This window comes from Sycon ciliatum, chromosome 8 (genome assembly GCF_964019385.1).
Source record: "Sycon ciliatum chromosome 8, ocSycCili1.1, whole genome shotgun sequence".
NCBI lineage: Eukaryota > Metazoa > Porifera > Calcarea > Leucosolenida > Sycettidae > Sycon > Sycon ciliatum.
Genome location: NC_088650.1, coordinates 10,941,960 through 10,960,852, shown reverse-complemented (window position 1 = coordinate 10,960,852; position 18,893 = coordinate 10,941,960). Strand labels below are relative to the sequence as shown.

Genomic DNA, 18,893 nt, shown 5'->3' with positions numbered 1-18,893 from the left:
CAGAACAGTGTAGTTAAGTTGCCGTCTGATTAACGGTTTAAGAGAGCATGTCTGAGAATACCAAAGTATGTGTGCAAGTGGATCTCTCCGATTTCGCTCAAAATTTGCAGGTAGGTTGCCTTTGGGGTGTGGATCGACTGTGCAAAGCCCTTGAAAAGGTTTCTGAAGGGAACCTTGAAATTTGCATACCCCTCAAAAATGGCCGAAATATCACATTATTTATGGGTCTAGAAACGAGTCACGCCACAGCGTATACGAACAAGCTATGAACAAAACTCCATCAAGCCAACATTGCCTCACCTTAGAAGAGTTCCTGGAGCAGTACCGCTTAGCCACGCCAGCATCCCAGAAGACGAGGTCCATCACCCCCTGACGCCACAAATGATCGTCTTGAAAATAGCCAATTTACAAGCGCTGGCAAAACAGCCAGCTACGTCCTCGATTGGCCAGAACTATACACCGGCAGATAGTAGAACACCTCTTCTAGCGCTGAGGACATGTCTCCCATCTTCCTTTTGGGGTTTTATTGAAATAAACTTTTTTGAATTTTTCCACTCGACCATGCTGAAATACGGCCAAAGTCATACCTGCGCAGGAAAGCTCGCCCCTCCGCGACGTCTCCTCAGCAATTTCTACTCCAACACTACTCCCAAGCTTTGTGCGACTGTTGATGCAAAAGTGACTGAAGGCCTGAGCGCAGTTTTTGAATTTTATTGCAAGATGCACGGTGAGATCGCGTGCTCTGTGACGTAGGATGACGCTTCCTGCATCACGATACGCGGCCAACGATCGTGAAAGTGCCCGGAACGCTACTCGGAACAGACCATGATGGCAGAGGTAAGATGAGCTTCATGTCCTGCTTGAACTGCTGAGTACCCCAACAAACTGTCCTAGGAGTGTTGCAATGGCAGCAAGCCGTTGAAATATGCCCCGTACAGCATGGAGAGTTATTCGTCTTTCACACTTACCTCCTGCAATCCCGAATATAGTCCAACAGTAAAAGTCCCTTGTTTTCATGTCGATGCTCGACAAAAGCGGCTAGCTCGGTCCCTGTGTTGACTGGCACGCGAGTAGCACTGACTGCACGCACTTGTCGCGTGAACTGCATGTGAGATTTCTTACGTCATAAAGAATGTGATTTCATCATCATTTCACTGGTCTTCGACCTACATGGTCAGGGAAAGTCCCGGTTCGTAGGCCTACAACACTCCCAGCGTGTTCTTGAGCGCAGTAACAACACAAGTGGGATGACTTCCAGACCAACGGGCGTTCAAGGCGAGTAACAAGCCCACTTGACGAAGGTGACTCTGAAATCTCGTGAGCCGTGGGCCACGCGACTTGGCATTCTTGCGTCACAAGGCACGTGATTTCACCGTGCATCTTGCAATAAAATTCAAAAACTGCGCTCAGGCCTTCAGTCACTTTTGCATCAACAGTCGCACAAAAAATTATTGGTGGCGCAAGGAGAAGCTTGTCGTTTGGAGTGACAAGTGATCACCGCTGCTTTTCCTTGTCAGAGTCAAAACTACACTTTGTTCTGCGGCCTTGGGAGTAGTGTTGGAGTAGAAATTGCTGAGGAGACGTCGCGACGGGGCGAGCTTTCCTGCGCAGGTATGACTTTGGCCGTATTTCAGCATGGTCGAGTGGAAAAATTCAAAAATGTTTATTTCAAGAAAACCCCAAAAGGAAGATGGGGGACATGTCCTCAGCGCTAGAAGAGGTGTTCTACTATCTGCCGGTGTATAGTTCTGGCCAATTGAGGACGTAGCTGGCTGTTTTGCCAGCGCTTGTAAATTGGCTATTTTCAAGACGATCATTTGTGGCGTCAGGGGGTGATGGACCTCGTCTTCTGGGATGCTGGCGTGGCTAAGCGGTACTGCTTCAGGAACTCTTCTAAGGTGAGGCAATGTTAGCTTGATGGAGTTTTGCTCATAGCTTGTTCGTATACGCTGTGGCGTGACTCGTTTCTAGACCCATAAATAATGTGATATTTCGGCCATTTTTGAGGGGTATGCAAATTTCAAGGTTCCCTTCAGAAACTTTTTCAAGGGCTTTGCACAGTCGATCCACACCCCAAAGGCAACCTACCTGCAAATTTTGAGCGAAATCGGAGAGATCCACTTGCACACATACTTTGGTATTCTCAGACATGCTCTCTTAACCCTTTGGAGTCCGTAACTTTTTTGTTTCCGCAGGATTTGTGGCAGTCACGAAAATGCGCACTCCATTTCCAACATAACTTTGGTTCTACTTCACCGATTGTGAAGATCTTGGGCTCGTTGGAAAGCTCTTGATGAGAGAAATACAAGAGCACTATTCAATGTCCGCCACAACGCGCCGCAAACGCGAGTCTAGCTCCAGATCTGAGACGAAGTCGGTCTCATGTAGCCATTTTACTGAATCTAGCTCAGAACTGTTCAATAGACCAATCCCGAAAAGATTGTCTGGGTTCGAAAGAGGGCATGTCAACTGAGAGTACACTGTACAACACATACATGACACTACCTGATCAGCATGCGGCACAAGACGTGTTTGATAGTTCGTGTGTGAATGCCAGGGTAAGTACACGATTTTCTCGTTAGTTCCATGCAAGAGAGACGATGCGACAGAAAGCGAAGCCCTTTGTAGTTTTCTCTCTCGCACTGGTAATGGTCTGCTGTTGGAGTAGAAATGCTAAGACATCATCCTTGTTTCGCTCTTCGGTGTAGTGTGAAGAGGTCAAAGAGCTCACTTTGATGAAGTAGGCAAGGCTGTGAGTGCTGTGGCTCAAAGCGATAGGCCCTAAATCTTACGAGATATTTCGAGTGCTATTGTTTGTTGCGAGCGCTTCGAGCGCTTCGTCTTCGATGAGTCCTGCCTCTTTCCTGGCAGCTGCCCTCCCATAGGACCAACCACGAAGTGACTGTACTCATCTGTGCATCCACGCCCGCACCTGCCCTGTGCTCGCCCAGCTTCTGACCCCCGCACAAGGCACCCCTATCCGCCATCAGCAGTCAAATGGCCTACTAAGCCAGGCAAACCGTAGCCGCCGCGGTCAGCGGAGATTTTCTGTTGCTGGTGCTCTGCTGTGGAACGCTCTACCTGGTGAGGTCCGCACAATTACCCGGCTACCTGAGTTTAAGCATGCATGTGTACCATACGCCTGTAGGGAGTAGTTCGAATTGCTTCTGATCGCTCTGCTCTCCCTCCCCGTGCAGTTCAGTAACCCGCACGTAGTATCACAGATACATCGTATTCTCTCTCTCCCCCCGTTTACCCGCAGTTATTAGTATCCTATTCTCGTACTATGTGCTTCCATAGCTTTTACTATGTTCTTCTTTAGCCACTTCTACTTCTAGGCTAAGCCTTCGCCGTCATTTTATTGGGTCGTCATCCCGTTTGAATGTGCGAAGTGAAATAAAAACCAACCAACCAGCCGATCAATGTTATATTGCACAAGAAGATATCGTTTTCGCCAAGCCAGTGCCCCGCCAAAGACCATCGCCGTGTCACACCGTCGGAACGAGTTCATGATGAGAAACATCATTCGCGCTAGCGTGATGAAAAACTATTTCGAAACATAGTCTTTACCCCGGGACGACAACTATGTGTACGTCCTGCAAGGGGAGAATATCACCAGCGACATCAATGAAGACGACGGCAGTATTTGGGAACCTGGAGTCAGCGGAGGTCGTCAAGCTCCTCCGCGACCCGGTACATGTACAGTATAGGTGACATGTCGACACGAGCGTGCGGAAAACAGCATACCTGTAGTAATGTTGCGAGAGTATGCGGAAGGAGTCCAAGTCGGGAAATCCATCAGCTCCAAAAGCTACCTGTAGGTGGGCGATGAGACTCCAGCTTCAGACTACAACAGCCAGGACTAGTAAATAGTAGAACTTTGTGAAGCAGCAGATCGAGAAGTTAGCTGAAATCGTAGCTGTTGCAGTATGTCGGCGCTATGTAGCTTGCATTTTTTACGGAGAGTCGATCGCCACGCGAATGTTTCTCTCCTCACCGAGAGCTATCTGGCCTCCAAACTCCGTCAGGGTCTGCCTAAAGTACCGAAGGTCCTTTGACTAGCTGCTGGCAGGACTCCATCAAATCCTTTAGCTTCAGCTCGGCGAGCAAAAGTCTCTCTCTCCTCCGCCATGAGCTGACACACACAAACTGAGTACAAAACGATGCACTTCACACGTGCTGGCTTGCACGCGTGCCCGCTTTCACGAGCCCAGACAATCTTTTCGGGATTGGTCTATTTTTTTCCAGTAGAAGATTACCTTGCCGTGACTTCGCGCCGCGCCGGGCCTGGCACGTGCCGCCTGTCACGAAGCTGGGAAAATCCCTTTTTTCACGCACTGCTGACTCGCAGCACACAGCGCAGAAAATTCGAAATGTTTGATCGCTCGCCGCTCACTCAAACCTCATCAAAGAGACTTTGGACCTGTTTGAGGCGATAGCTGAGAGTTTTTTCTGCCATCTAGATCCTTCGATTGTTGAATTTGGTCAAGATTTGGCCAAGAACCGAAAGTTTGACTGCGGCCACATGCATAAAAATGCCCATGGTTCGAAATCGAACCATGGACTTCAAAGTGTTAACCAGTGAAACTCAGAGTTACTGCAGAAACGCTTTTGATTTTTTCTTTTACATGTGTGTACTATAAAGTCATTATTACACACACAACAGAGGCGAACGGCTGTGTTACCTGTAATTAGAGCGGAAGTGCATCGATTTTTCAAGTAGGGCTCAGATGAAAGACAATTGGATAGCGGTTCCGATGGTATATCTCTCGCTTTTTTTTCTTTTCTTTTTTTTTATTGGGAACACAGCCCTACAAAGAGACATGTGGAGACAAACACAAGACAAGACACAGGGGATGTAGGGACGACGTGCCGATGTACAGGGAGCAACTCGACCGACCAGGGGTCTCGGCGTTAGCGTTGCAACCTGGCATCGAAAAAAAGGGGGGGGGTTGCATGGTCAGGTAGCAAAAATAATGATTTGGTGCGAGAAAGGGGCGCTAGTATTGCACCAAATAATATAAATTAATACGTGTAATGACTAAACCAGAAGGGAAAATGAAGAAAGAGGACAATAATCATAACAAGCAAGTAGTAGTAGAGAGGTAAATACTAAATGGGTCTCAAATCTCAATATCATCGTCACAGGTACTGTGTGGACCACAGCCATCTCTTTCGGATCAGATCCTTACATACGTTGACCTTGAAGGTTTGGAGGCGTCTTGAATGAGGCTCGTGAAGCAGGAGGTCCGCAGGCAGGTTGTTCCAGGGTGTGATGGCGAAGAAGGGGAAGGATCGCAGGAGGTAGTCAGGGGCTGTGCGAGGGGGTGTCCACTTCAGCTGAAAGGCATGGTGCGTCTGACGTGTTTGCCGTGTGCACATGCTAGCTACGGCAGGGGGCTTGGTTGGTGGCAGCATGGCCTTTACCTGGGGAGGCCCTGGAATGTAGTGCAGCTTGAACAAGTATGACAGGGCTGCCACCATCCGACGAAGCTGAAGACTTTGGAGGATGGTTCCAGGTCCCAGGAAATGCAGGGCACGTTGCTGAACCTTGTCCAGCTGGGCCATGTTAGTTGCTGCTGCGCTCGACCAGGCCAGTGGGGCATATTCAAGTAGGGGTCGCACGAATCCCTTGTAGACCGTCACTCGACCATGGTCGTCCAGGATGGGTGCTGCCTTTCGTAGGAAACCCAGCCTTTGGGAGGCGCGCAGTGCAACACTGCGAGTGTGCGCTCTGTAGGAGAGAGTAGGGTCGAGCATGACTCCCAGCAGCTTCAGGGTATCTGTCTCCTGGAGTGCTTCACCTCCAAAGGTGACTGGTGGAGTGCAGGGGGGAACGTGCTTGCGATGTAGAGTCATGCGCTGTGTCTTGGCTGGCTCAAAACAGATACGCCACTTGCGGCTCCACTCCTCAAGACTGTTGAGGGACCCTTGGAGGGAGGCGGTGGACTGTTGGAGATCGTCAGTTGGCTGTACTAAGCTGTAGAGTGTGGTGTCGTCTGCAAAGCTGCTCAGCTGCGTTCCTGGAGTTAAACATTGTTCAATGTCACAGGTGTATAGAAGGAAGAGGCTGGGTCCTAGGATGCTGCCTTGGGGGACACCAGCCTGGATGGGTTGAGCATCTGACCGTCTGGCCTCCAACCACAACGCGGATGTTTCGGTTGGTGAGGTAGTCCTGTAGCCATACAAGCAGGCGTCCGTCGACGCCGGCCTGCTTTGCTTTGTATAGCACTCCTGTGTGCGATACCCGGTCAAACGCACCGGCAATATCCACGGCGAGGACCTGGACACAACCGCCAGTACTTATGGTGTGGACCCATTCATGTTGGAGAGCCGTTAAGATATCTGCGGTTCCTCTACCACGTCGGAATCCAAACTGGCTGTTTGGCAACACCTCATGCTTCTCTAGGTAGTTAACCAGTTGCGTGTTTACAATGCCCTCCATGACTTTCGACATGATCGTTAGCAGTGATATTGGTCGGTAGTTAGATGCCAAAGATCTGGAGGACCGTTTGTGAACTGGGACTACATGGGCAAGTTTCCATGCCCCAGGTTGCACACCGGCTAAGAAGCAGAGGGCGAAGAGCTTTGCCAGTGGGTCTGCAAGTTCAGATGAGCACATCTTGAGCACACGAGCAGAGATGCCATCCGGTCCAGTTGCTTTTGATACAGCCAAGTTCGCCAAGTGCCGTTTGACTGTTGCTGCGCGGAAGTGAATGTGCTTTAGCGTGGCATAGGCAGGTCGTTGCAGGTCAGGCAGGTCAGCAGCACAGAGGTCGTTATTGCCAAGGCTACACTTGTTCGCAAAATGCGCTGCAAAGCACTCGGCTTTCTCACGAGAAGAGTGGAACTCTTGTCCTGCAGGGTTGGTCAGCAGGGGGATGTCAGAGCAACGTCCCTCGCCTGCTGCGCTCTTGATGGTTGACCACCACTCTTTGTCCCGGAGGGAACCTGCAGTAAGCTAGTTGCGAATTCTACGTTGATGTGCTAATCGCGCTGCATGACACGCTTCCACTTCGTGGTTAACAGTTGTGATGTACTGGACCTTGTGGTTATCGTTGCGGGGATTGCGTCGCCACAGCTTCCATGCCCGCTCCTTGGCATGATTGGCGTTAGAACAGTCCGGTGTCCACCATACAGGGTTGGATTGGTGCACCACAAGCTCTTTGGATGGTATGAACTGTTTCATTCCATGCATGATGACATCTTGCGTACGGCAAGGGAAACTTGCCATATCGCCGATTTCCTAATCCCGTTTCCATGGCGACTACAGGTGATGACGCACATTCTGCTTAGCTCCGTGAGAGAGAAGGTCGATCACTGAAGAATTGTGTCATTTTCAGTTGTCTTCTTGTATTCACGAAGTGAAAGAAGTACTGTGTTCAAGGCTGTTAGTGCCGTGAACTGTTTATTAGTAGTCCTCTCCGTTGTGTACTGGGACGTGACACCGACAGGGGAAAGCTGGAGTGCGGAGACGTTAGCTGGCAAGCGAAAATCGTGATAAGGTGATAACGCGAGTGCTGACAGGATAGGGAAAGGTGCAAGATACAGAGCTAGAGGGCAGATAATGTTAGCGCTAACAGGGAACTGTTACACCATCCCTCCCTCCAAAGCGAGGCACAGGTGCCTCCAGGGAGTCGAGGAATATGTGGAAAGGGAATAATCAAATGAAATCGTGTCAACCCAACAACGCTCATCTAATTGAAGCACCGTGCAAGGTAACCAAGGACAGTCAGGCGAGTGAAGATAGCGGAAATGGGGAAAATCTAAAACAGGAGGGGAATGGATTGCTTAACACAAGGATCAAGTGGGAATTCTCAAGGTACACGTGCAATTGAATTTGAGCGAGTAACATTTCGCGGTAACCATAGTGTCACTGACATGCCCTGGACGCCCTGTAACGCCTCAGAGTAACTATCGGCCTACCGGCCTCGCCCAGCAAGTTCCCTTCTGGCTCCCAGGTGGCTTCGTCGTCTGGGTGCCCTTGCCACTTGACTAGGTACTGAGTCTGATGCCTTCGCTGGGGATCGTCAAGAATCTTCTCCACCATGTATCTGGTCTGACCGTGCAAGTCAATGAACGGTGGCGGGGGTAGCTGCCGCCTGCCGGGAATAGTATTCTGCTCATACCGGCGGAGAGCAGTGACATTGAAGACAGGGTGGAACCGAATAGCGCTGGGTAGATCCAGCTGATAGGCGTTGGGTCCGATCTTCTTGATGATTGGGTAGGGTCCGAACCACTTAGGGCGTAGCTTCTGTGAAGGCTGGTCCCGGGCTTCTGCGGTTGTTAGGAAATCCTTGTACACCAGCACCATGTCGCCAACCTTCAGGTTGCTGGGCACCCTTCCCCTGTCTGCATACTGAGCTTGTCTAGCCTGAGCGGCAATCATGGCGTCCTTTGCCAACTTGACGGCATCCGCCCGATCCTGGATCCAGTCTGGGGCACTCCCTCCTCCCCTTTGTGCCAGGAAATCTGGTGGGGACGTGGGATTAAGTCCATAATTTAGATAAAACGGCGTGCTAGAAGTGGAAGACTGATATGAACTATTAATTGCAAATTCGCAAAGAGGCAGAAGCGTGTCCCAATTAGCTTGTTTGTGGTTAACAAACGCTCTAAGCACATCCTCAATTACTCTATTCATTCTCTCAGTCTGCCCATCGGTCTGTGGGTGATTGGCAGTACTAAACGACAAGGTGGTACCTAATTGATGAAACAATTCCCGGAAAAATTAGGAAGTAAATCTTGGGTCCCGATCACAAACAATAGTGGAACTCAAACCGTGTAATCTAAACACATTCTGGAGATACAAATCAGCAGAACCCGTAGCGTCAATTTTGGAAGTCGTGGGGACTAAATGGACACATTTTGTAAGCCGGTCAACAAATGTATAAATTGCATCAAAGCCCTGAGGGGTCTGGGGTAAGCCAACGAAAAAGTCCATGGAAATATCTTTCCAGGGGGTGTCTGGTACTGGGAGCGATTGCAGCAAACCGGATCTAGGCAACCCACCCTTAGTGCGCTGACATATGCCGCAAGATTTAACAAATTTCTTCACGTCAAGGCCCATAATGGGCCAATAGAAGAATTGACGAAGCCGGAAATATGTACGATCCCGTCCATGATGGCCTGCTGTAACACAGTCGTGGTACTCCTGCAGGAACTGAAGCCTTACTGCACACTTGGGTACACACAAGCGATTGTTTGGGGCTGCACGGAGGTATAGGTACCTGGACTCTTCATCCCAATAGTACCGCTCGTGTAGATTATCAGAGGAATCGCCGCGCAGCCGCTGAGATATTGGGGAAAGCTGCTCGTCATTCTGATATGCTTCCGAAATCATCTCAGCAACACTATCACTCAGTTCCAAAGCAAACTCAATCGTATTCAAATGGGGTGCTGGTAGGACGGGTGGGCAATCCTTTTCCTCAACTACATTGCCAATTGCTGACCCGCGCAGATCAGGGTGGCGGGATAACGCATCAGCCATATTTTCCTTGCCGGGTTTGAGATTAACTGTGAAGTCATAGTCTGCAAGAAATTCAACCCATCTAGCTTCGCGCTTAGTGAGACTGGCTTTTGTGCTCAAGTAGACTACGGCCATGCTGTCACTGAACACAAAATGCTGGAATAGATAAATTCTCCAGGATCGCAGTGCAAACACCACTGCAAGGGTTTCGCGTTCTGCAGCAGTGTAACTTCGCTCCGCTTGTGACAGCTTACGACTGGGCATATGCCACAGGATGCCAAGCACTATCGCTTTCCCCCTGTTGGAGAAGGACGCCTGCTATTGCAAAATCACTTGCGTCTGTTGCAACTCTGAAAGGCTTCTGCACGCTTGCTAGTTTCAACAGCGGTGCACTCAACAAGGCCTGTCTCAGGGATTCGAATGAATGCTGACGGGGGCCACTCCATTCGAACCTGGCATGTTTGCCAGTGATCTCCTCTAATGGCCGCGATATAGTAGAGTAGTGTTCAATAAATCTTCTAAAGTAGTTCGCAAAACCAAGGAACTGTCTCACCTCCGTAACTGTCGTCGGTGGCTGCCATTCCCTCACTGCTTTATGCTTCTTTGGATCTGGAGCGATACATTCACCGTCGATGCGATGCCCTAGAAACAGAACATCCTTGACACCAAACTCACATTTCGACTGCTTACAGAATAGCCTATTTTTCCGGAGCGTCTCAAGAACTGTCTTGATATGTTCAAGATGATCTTGCCAGGATTTGCTGAAGATAAGAATATCATCCAGAAACACTACCACAAACCGCCGTAAGTACGGTTGGAGAATACTGTTCATCAGTGACTGAAACGAGGCAGGGGCGATAGTTAATCCAAAGCCCATGACCCGGAACTGCAAATGACCGAAGGGAGTATTGATAGCCGTCTTAGGTACATCTTCCTGACGGATCCTAAGCTGATTGTATCCCGAGCGTAAATCCAGCTTACTGAAGTATGAGCTACCTTGAATGGTATCAAACAGGTCATCAATGTTTGGGAGGCAAGCTGTGTTTTTGATGGTGATCCTGTTGAAATTCCGCCAATCACAAACCATGCGCAATGAGCCATCAGACCTTTTAACGAAAAAGACTGGGGCACCGTATGGTGATTTGCTGGGTTCGATGAAGCCCTTGCGGAGGAGTTCCGTGAGCTGGGCTTGCAATTCGTCCATTTCGGGTTTGGGGAGACGGTAGGCAGCTCGTGACGGAGGAACGGCACCCTCCTCAGTCACAATCTCATGGTAGACATCCCTCTCTGGCGGAACCTCGGTCGGCAGGTCGTCTGGAAAGATGTCCGAGTACCGCCGTAGAAGGTTAGCCAGCTGCTCTTGATGATCTGGGTGTTATCTGGCGGCAAGAGTACAAAAGTACAAAAGTACAAGAGGTCATGAGCTCGACATCGACGCTCTTTGCTGTCATGGTGAAAAGCCTACCGTGATTGGTCCGAATCCCGCTCCATCACGTGCAAGCAGTAAAAATCGGCCGGCTTTTCGGCTAAATATCGACCAGTCGATACTTGGCCGAAAACTAGTGCGACAAGAAAATCGCCGCAGATTTGTCGGAACCCTGTACGACAACACAGTTCACACTACGCAATTTTCGCCCCGATCTTGAGGATTTTTCGTACGAGTCCATGTCGGCCGGAAAATCGGCCTAGTGTGAACCAGGCTTTACACTTACAGGTGGCAACCCTGTTTACGTGTCCCATGATCTCACTCGTGCTGAACAATCTACACGAAAATTCAAATGACGTCTGGCCTACATTTCGGAAACTGCGACAGAATGGCATCCGATGCACTCTGCCTAGATGCGTGATCATGTTGATGGGCAAAGCCATGACAGACGAAGAAATCGCCATGCATCTCTCAAATACCACCTAGGGGTGCGAAAGTGGAACGGCAGCTGCTGGCATGGACTCCAGTCAATCCGATACCCCGACAACGCTCTGGCATTCTAAATTAAATATTTGTCAGATAAATATATTATGTAGTATCAGGAACAAATTATTGTATATCATCATCATCGTCATCATCTGCCTTGCCGAAAAAAAATAATAAAAGTAAAATTTTAAAAATAATAACGAGAGAGCTTGGAAGCTCAGGGCCCTACGCTATGCTTTTTTTGCCTTGATGACCTAGACAAAAAAAACAAAGGGATGTTATAAATTCTTTTAAAAAATCCTTTTTTTTAAGACATAACCTGGGATTCTAAACCGCACTATCGCGCGCCCTGCATGCATCCCCCGATACACTTCGCATACATTTGTTTGTTTGTGTCACGCCTGGCGCTATCCGTATCTACCGGCAAAAACAGCATAGGATGTTATAAATTTTTCAATTCTCCTATTTTTTCAGGCAGATCCTGGGATTCGAACCCGCACTATCGCCCTACATGCATTCCCCCATACACTTCGCATTCATACCCATTCTTCCAAGTTGTTTCACATCAGTCGATGCGCCAAGTTTGAAAAATCTGCAGAAAGGGTCCTCATTTTATTTGCAACCGCGGGAAATTTGAAGGGCATTTTGGTGGTGTTCTCAATTTTGCTGAAGGATTTAGACAACTGGTTGTGGAGACATTGTGGTCAAACACTGAGATATCGATTGCTTTTGCGCAGTTCCAGTGCTTCGAGGGTGAGTGGAGAGCTAATCAAGCGGATTTTTGAACAGGTCTCCAAACCATAGCCAGCAATCGCATGTCATCTCGTACATTGAAAATCAACATAATTTTGCGAATCAACCTTTTTTTCAGGATCACTTTTCAACGAGGACGAAGCAAAGTCGGCCGAACGAAGCCTTATTATTATTATGCACTTACGCGTCAATGTCAGCGGTAGTAAACCGCCCACAAATTCGCACGTGCTGAATGGACTTGGGAATTGGGAAATGAAAAAATAAAAATAAAAAGAGCAACGACAACAAAAATAGAAATACAATACAAGACGTACCTGCTAAGGGGCACATGACAGCATTGCTCAGATTGAACAGAGGACGCAGACACAGGATAAAGGGCATTGTCCACTCCGTTTTGAGAATAATCCAGTAAAATGGTGGCAGGTGGATGCAGATCCACGCACTACGTTAAGAGAGGAATTTTGTTGGTATTTAAAAAAGATGTTAATTATTATTACTGCAGCAGTTATGAAAAGCAGTACTGTGATATTTCGGAGCAATATTATTTGGTTTTAGTCGTAGACGCCACTATTGGACTTGCAGACGTCCTTGCAAAGGTCCTTCCACTCTCCTCTGCCCTGTGCAATCTCCCGGAGGGAGAGGAGATCAGACAACGTCTTGAGTCACCTTTAAAAAAGATGTTAATTATTATTACTGCAGCAGTTATGAAAAGCAGTACTGTGATATTTCGGAGCAATATTATTTGGTTTTAGTCGTAGACGCCAATATTGGACTTGCAGACGTCCTTGCAAAGGTCCTTCCACTCCCCTCTGCCCTGTGCAATCTCCCGGAGGGAGAGGAGATCAGACAACGTCTTGAGTCACCTCCGCCCCACTCTCTGCAGGTCACGGGATAGCACGATAGGCAGAGTCGTTCTTGGCCGTCCCCTCCACACTGTTTCCTTCACCTGGTAATAGTTAATCATAGCCGCCACAGCAGGACATCCGTCAGGCATGCGCAGTATATGGCCAAAGAGTCTCCATCTGGCTAGGCGAACAAAGTTAGATATCGGTTGTGCTTTGCACCTCTTGTAGAGAGCAGCATTGCTTATTGTTTGTGGCCACCTAATACCGATGAGACTACGCAACTGCCTGCGGTGAAACGAATCCAGTTGGGCCTCGGCCACTGAAGTGGGTGCCCAGGTGCCGCTGTTGTACAGTAAGACTGGCATCACGAATGCGTTGTACAGCCTCAGTCTCAATTCCTCACGCACTAATGTTCTCCGCTTCCAAAGACTGTACATTGCTCTGTAGGACGCTGTGGCGAGCTGTTTTCGCCTGGTGATGTCTTCGTCGTCACCAATCAGAGAACCTAACTTTTTCGTCATTCTCCATTCTTCCGAGACTCGATCCTGCTGCCGGGTGAGTTTTGTGTGTTCGGTCTTCTCTGCGTTGACATGGAGATTCCATTGCCCGAGAACTGTTGCGGCAAGAGGTTCAAGCTGAGCTAGCCAAGCAGATGAGGTACTGACAATATCGGTGTCGTCCGCGTAGATGATGTCGATTGGTAGAGTGCTATCTGCAGGAGAGCGAGGTGGGGCTGTGGCGAGGACATCGCGCAGTGCTGCGTCTAGATAGACTACAAATAGCACAGGGGAAAGTGAGTCTCCCTGTGGAGTGCCAATTGTTGTGTGGAAAGGGGTAGACTCAAAACCTCCAAGTCGAACACTCAGCGTCGTGTTGGCGATGAGCAACCTTACCAAACGTAGATCATCCGGAAGTAGGAAGGTCTCCAAAACGGCCAGAAGTCGGTGTCGCTGAATGGTGTCAAATGCTTTTGACATGTCTATACCGAGAATTTCAATGACATACTTATATTTCTGGACTGTTGCTGCAAGCCATTTGTGACACCAAACTGCATCTGCCGTTGATCGTCCTGCCCGGAATCCACTCTGGTTGTCACTGAGAAAGGTATTAACTCTATGTGAGATGCGTTTCAGGGTGAGAAGTGACACCGCCTTCCTGAGGGCAGTTTGAAGCACTATGGGACGAAGATTTCCAGGTGGTCCCTTCTTTTTGTCAGGTTTTTGAAGAGCAATCAGTGTGCCTAGGCCGAGGTCTAATGGCTGATGGGTTTCGAAGACCCTGTTCAACAGGCGGATCATAGCCTCCAGGAGTTTCTCACCACCAAATTTTTCTGAAGTGGAAGCAAATTTTTGAGCTCCGCAGTTTTTCAGTCTCTGGCAGCCCGTCGGCGTGGCCAAGAGGACCACTAGCAGTATTAGTTAGTTAGCATCGTGTAGTAGGGCTGACCCACCTCTGGCGGCCATGCCCCCAGCTACAAAGGCCGCCCTCAAGGGGCTCTCAGAGGTAGAGACAAAACTGTTGTGCTCCCTCCCGGGTATCGAGTCGTCTGTGATTGAGGTTATCAAGACCCTGGCGAACTTAGCGTCCGAGTCGGCCGATCGCGAGGATCGCCTCAACAAAAGAATCAATGACCTGTCGCGGCAAGTGTCAGGCCTGACTCAGGAAGTTGTCTCCCTCAAGGAAGCCGCCATTGCCAAGGCAAGTGTTCTCCCAAATATTCAAGCTCCTCAGCAGAGCCAGCGTACGAAGAGTAGATCTACGAAATCGTCAAGAAATCGTACCCGTACCCGCACAGGCCAGGCTGCCGCGTGTACTGCTAGTACGGGTGAGCCCCGTAGCGTGGGTGACACTGGCAGTGACCCTGAGGCGTCCGGTGAGGAAGACAGTAATTCTGAGATCATTGACATTGGCATTGAGGGCCCCTACAGCAGGAGCGCTAAACATCGCTCCAAGCCAGTCCTGGAGGTCTTAGACGACGACAGCTGGCAACTGGTGTCAGGAGAGCCTCCCAGGTCCAGGAGGGCAGTTTTGTATGTAGGCAATTTAAGCTCAAGCTGTACTGAGGAGGGACTGAAATGCTTCACCCGCCAGCGTGCAGTTGCAGCAGGGGGTACGGCAACGGTGCACACTTGCAGCCTCCACACCACGGAGGCAGGAAGAGTGTCTGCCCACCTAACTGTGGACGCTAAGGACCTCACCCTGGTCACAACTGAGAATTTCTGGCCAAGGCCCCTGTACGCGAGGCCATGGCGATTTAAGGAACGCACTGAGCAGCAATCCAAATGATTCCCCCAAGCCTAACGCTCCTGCTGACAAATGCCTTCGGACTGCAATCCAAACTTGGTGAGTTCCAGCACACTGATGAATCGTCTGGTGCCCTCAAGGGATCGTCTAGCATGCACGATGCCCAGTAGCCAACCAACGATGTTCAGACTCTTGGTGACGAATGCCTTTGGCCTATCGTCCAAGCTTGCAGAATTCCGCCACACCCTCCAGACCCTGAAGCCAGATATAGCAGTAGTCACAGAGACAAAATTTACGCCAGAGAAGTGCAGCGAATCTGAAGCAGCCATGCCTGGCTATCACACCCCCATCCGCAAGGATCGCTCTGCACACGGTGGTGGAGTAGCAGTCTGGGTGAAGGCTGGCCTAGGATATGAACATCTTGATCACATCCAGTGCCATGATCACGAGATCATCTGGCTGAGTGTCACGACGCAGAGTGGACAGAAAGTTGTTATCTGTGCAGCCTATCGGCCCGGGTCCTGTTCGGAGACAGATCTCCAGCTATTGGAATACTTGGACAACACGCTGCAGGCATCCCGTACCTACGGATCAAATGTCATTGTGACCGGCGACTTCAATGTGCATAACGCTGCCTGGCTCTGCAGCAACAAGACCACCCGAGCTGGAGAGTATGCAGAGGATATCTGCTGCTACCATGGCCTGAGTCAACATGTCGACGTACCCACCCGAGGTGATAACACCCTGGACCTGGTGATGTCTGATTTCCCTTCACCAGCAACTGTTAAGGCACACCCGCCTATTGGACTCTCTGATCATGCTGTCCTCCAAGTTGACTTTCCTGTGAAGCTCACCCGTGAGCCCAAGACATCGCGTAGAGTCTGGCGATACCACCGCGCAGACTGGGAGCGGCTTGCCCACTTCTACCGAACAACAGACTGGGAGAGCATGCTCGGACCTGAACCGGATCTCAGCTGCGACAACATCACCAAGAGGATCCTCGAAGGAATGGCACAATTCATACCCAACAGAGTTATCTCATCGCGCCCCTCCGACGAACCTTGGTGGACACCGGAGTGTACAGCTGCAGTCAACACCAAACGACAGATGTGGCACCAGATGCGCTCAAATCCCGACAGTGCTGATAAGAAAGCACACTACCGCACAGCTGCAGCCTCTGCACGCAGTACCATCCAGCGAAACAGAGAACGGCATATTACCATGCTCCGGCAGAAACTCACCACTGGTAGCCTTCGGGACAAGGAATGGTGGTCCACTATCAAGCGTGCGGGTGGCAAGGGCCGCAGCGCTGATATACCAACACTCCGATCTGCTGATGGAACTGAGTACACAACCAGTAAGGAGAAGGCCAAGTGCCTTGGTCAATACTTCGCCGATAAGTGCAGCCTCGGCCCACAGGACTTCAATGAGGAATCTGAATTCCCCTTTGTCCAGCCTCGCTCCCAAAGCCGTCTCCTAAGTATTCGCTTCCGCCCTGCTGAGGTCCGTAAATTGCTGAGGGCCCTTGATCCTTCGAAAGCGTCAGGCCCTGATGCAGTTCCGGGCAGAGTCCTCAAAGCCAACGCTGAGCACCTTTCAGTGCCACTATGCTTGCTCTTCCGCCAGTGCATGACGTCGGGGACACAACCACAGTCTTGGAAAGTGGCAAGTGTCGTCCCAGTCCATAAGAAACGGTCAAAGTCAGCCCCATCGAACTATCGGCCCATTTCCCTCCTGTCGCTCATCTCCAAGACAATGGAAGCAGTTGTTAACCGTGCTCTCACCAACTTTCTCGAACGAAATAATATACTCTCAAACCACCAGTTCGGTTTTCGTCGAGGGTTAGGACCTGCTGATCTCCTAACAGGACTACACCACCAATGGAGCAAGATAGCAGCTGCTGGCGGTGCTGTACGTATTGTTGCCGTCGACATTGCGGGGGCCTTCGATAAAGTCTCCCACGCAGGTGTCCTTCACAAGGCAAAGGCTTACGGAGTGTCCGGGAACCTCCTCAAGTGGCTCCACAGCTACCTGGCGGATAGACGAATCCAGGCCGTTGTGAGTGGACAAACCTCACCTAAATTCCGAATCAGCTCAGGTGTGCCGCAAGGGAGCATACTGGGCCCCACTCTGTTCCTCCTATATGTCAATGACATGGAGGACCACCTCCCAGCCACAACCCAGCTCGCCATATATGCAGATGACACCACGCTTTATCAGTGCATCCCATCCCTGACCGCTCTCCCAGTTGGCCTAGCGCAGCTCCAGACTGCTGTGGATGCCTTAGCTGAATGGGGCCAGAGCTGGAAGATCGCATTCGAGCCGACAAAGTCGCAAGTCTTGACAATTTCGCATCACCGTCAACCCTGGCCGATTCCTCCAGCCACTTTCAATGGGGTGGCCATAGAGGAAGTGGAGGAGCTGAAGTTGCTCGGAGTGCTCTTTGATCGGAGCCTCTCCTTTCGCTCCCACATTCGACAGGTTGCAGTCCGTGGTCACCAACGTCTTGGCTTCATGAGGAAGGCCCTGCCCATTCTCGACAGCAAGGCCAAGTATGCAGTGTATCGCGGCTTCGTCCGCCCAGTACTTGAGTACTGCCCGCTTTCATGGTTGGGTGCGTCCCAGTCTACCCTGAACCAGCTGGACCGGGTACAGCACCGAGCCCTAAAGCTCATCGGCCCAGGGTCATACCTCCCAAGCCTCACTGTTCGGCGTCAAGTCGCAGCACTCACATTCCTGTACAAGCTGCATTGGATCGACGGTCCCCCAATCCTGACCACCATGACACCACCGAGGGCAGTTGCAAACCAGCACCGGCGCTCCACTCGCCACCAGCAAAAGAACCAGCACCAGCACCAACTAGCACCGACACTGCCCGCCGGAGCCCGTAATAGTGCTCTCCGATCATTCCCCCATGCCACGATCCAAGACTGGAATCGTCTCCCATCTGCCCTGCTACGCAACCTTCCCACGCAGAAGGGAATGCAGGCATTCAAGGAAGGCGCCTACAAGTCGCTCCGCAGCCGAGACTGGCGTTCAGCCACAGATGCCCTCTGAACACTCCCTGAACACCCTCTCTGCTTGCACCCTGGCTCCCCCCTTTTTTATTTTTTTTATTTTTTATTATTTTATTTATTTTTTTATTTTTATTTTTTATTTTTTATTTTCTTCCTCTATCACATGTATCATCTTTCCGTTTTTCCTTCCTCTATATAAACGTACCCCCCCCCCCTCCCCTCCCCCTGTGCCTACTCCTCCCCAGTTTTTGGTGCTCTGAAGTGTCGCTGAAGCCGAGACCTCAGGTCGGCGGAGATGCTCCAGTTTTCACCACCACAGTTGCGTCTGCAACCACCTCTACCATGCAGTATTCTGTTCTCGAGGTTCGTGGTTTCTCGTAAAAAAAAAAAAAAAAAAAACCATATTTCAGGAGTTCAGCCGCAATGCCATTCGGGCCACATGCTCTACCATTGTTTAGTTTCTTGAAGCTATCTCGGAGCTCGGAAGTTGTGATAGGCCGATCGAGTGGTCTAGGCTCACCGATGAAGGGCTCCATGGCTGAAGCATGTTCATTTGTAAACTGGCGTTGGAAATGTTCTTTAACGATAGCTACTGCTTCCTGGGCTCTGCCGACCAGTTTGCCGTGTTGATCCTGCACTACTGGGGTCACTGCCGG

General features: G+C 50.2%; 1 protein-coding gene and 1 long non-coding RNA gene across 2 annotated transcripts in view; one reads left to right on the top strand and one right to left on the bottom strand.

Annotated features, from left to right (window-relative positions):
* LOC135822948 (probable RNA methyltransferase Y17G7B.18) overlaps positions 1–8,704 on the top strand; it is a 9,944-nt gene extending 1,240 nt beyond the window's left edge. The window contains exon 2 of the mRNA XM_065335789.1: positions 8,650–8,704. Within this exon, the coding sequence (XP_065191861.1) occupies positions 8,650–8,704 (55 nt within the window). The remainder of the gene's footprint in view (positions 1–8,649) is intronic.
* LOC135823025 (uncharacterized) overlaps positions 1–18,893 on the bottom strand; it is a 75,027-nt gene that overhangs the window by 32,673 nt on the left and 23,461 nt on the right. The gene's annotated exons all lie outside the window — the stretch shown is intronic.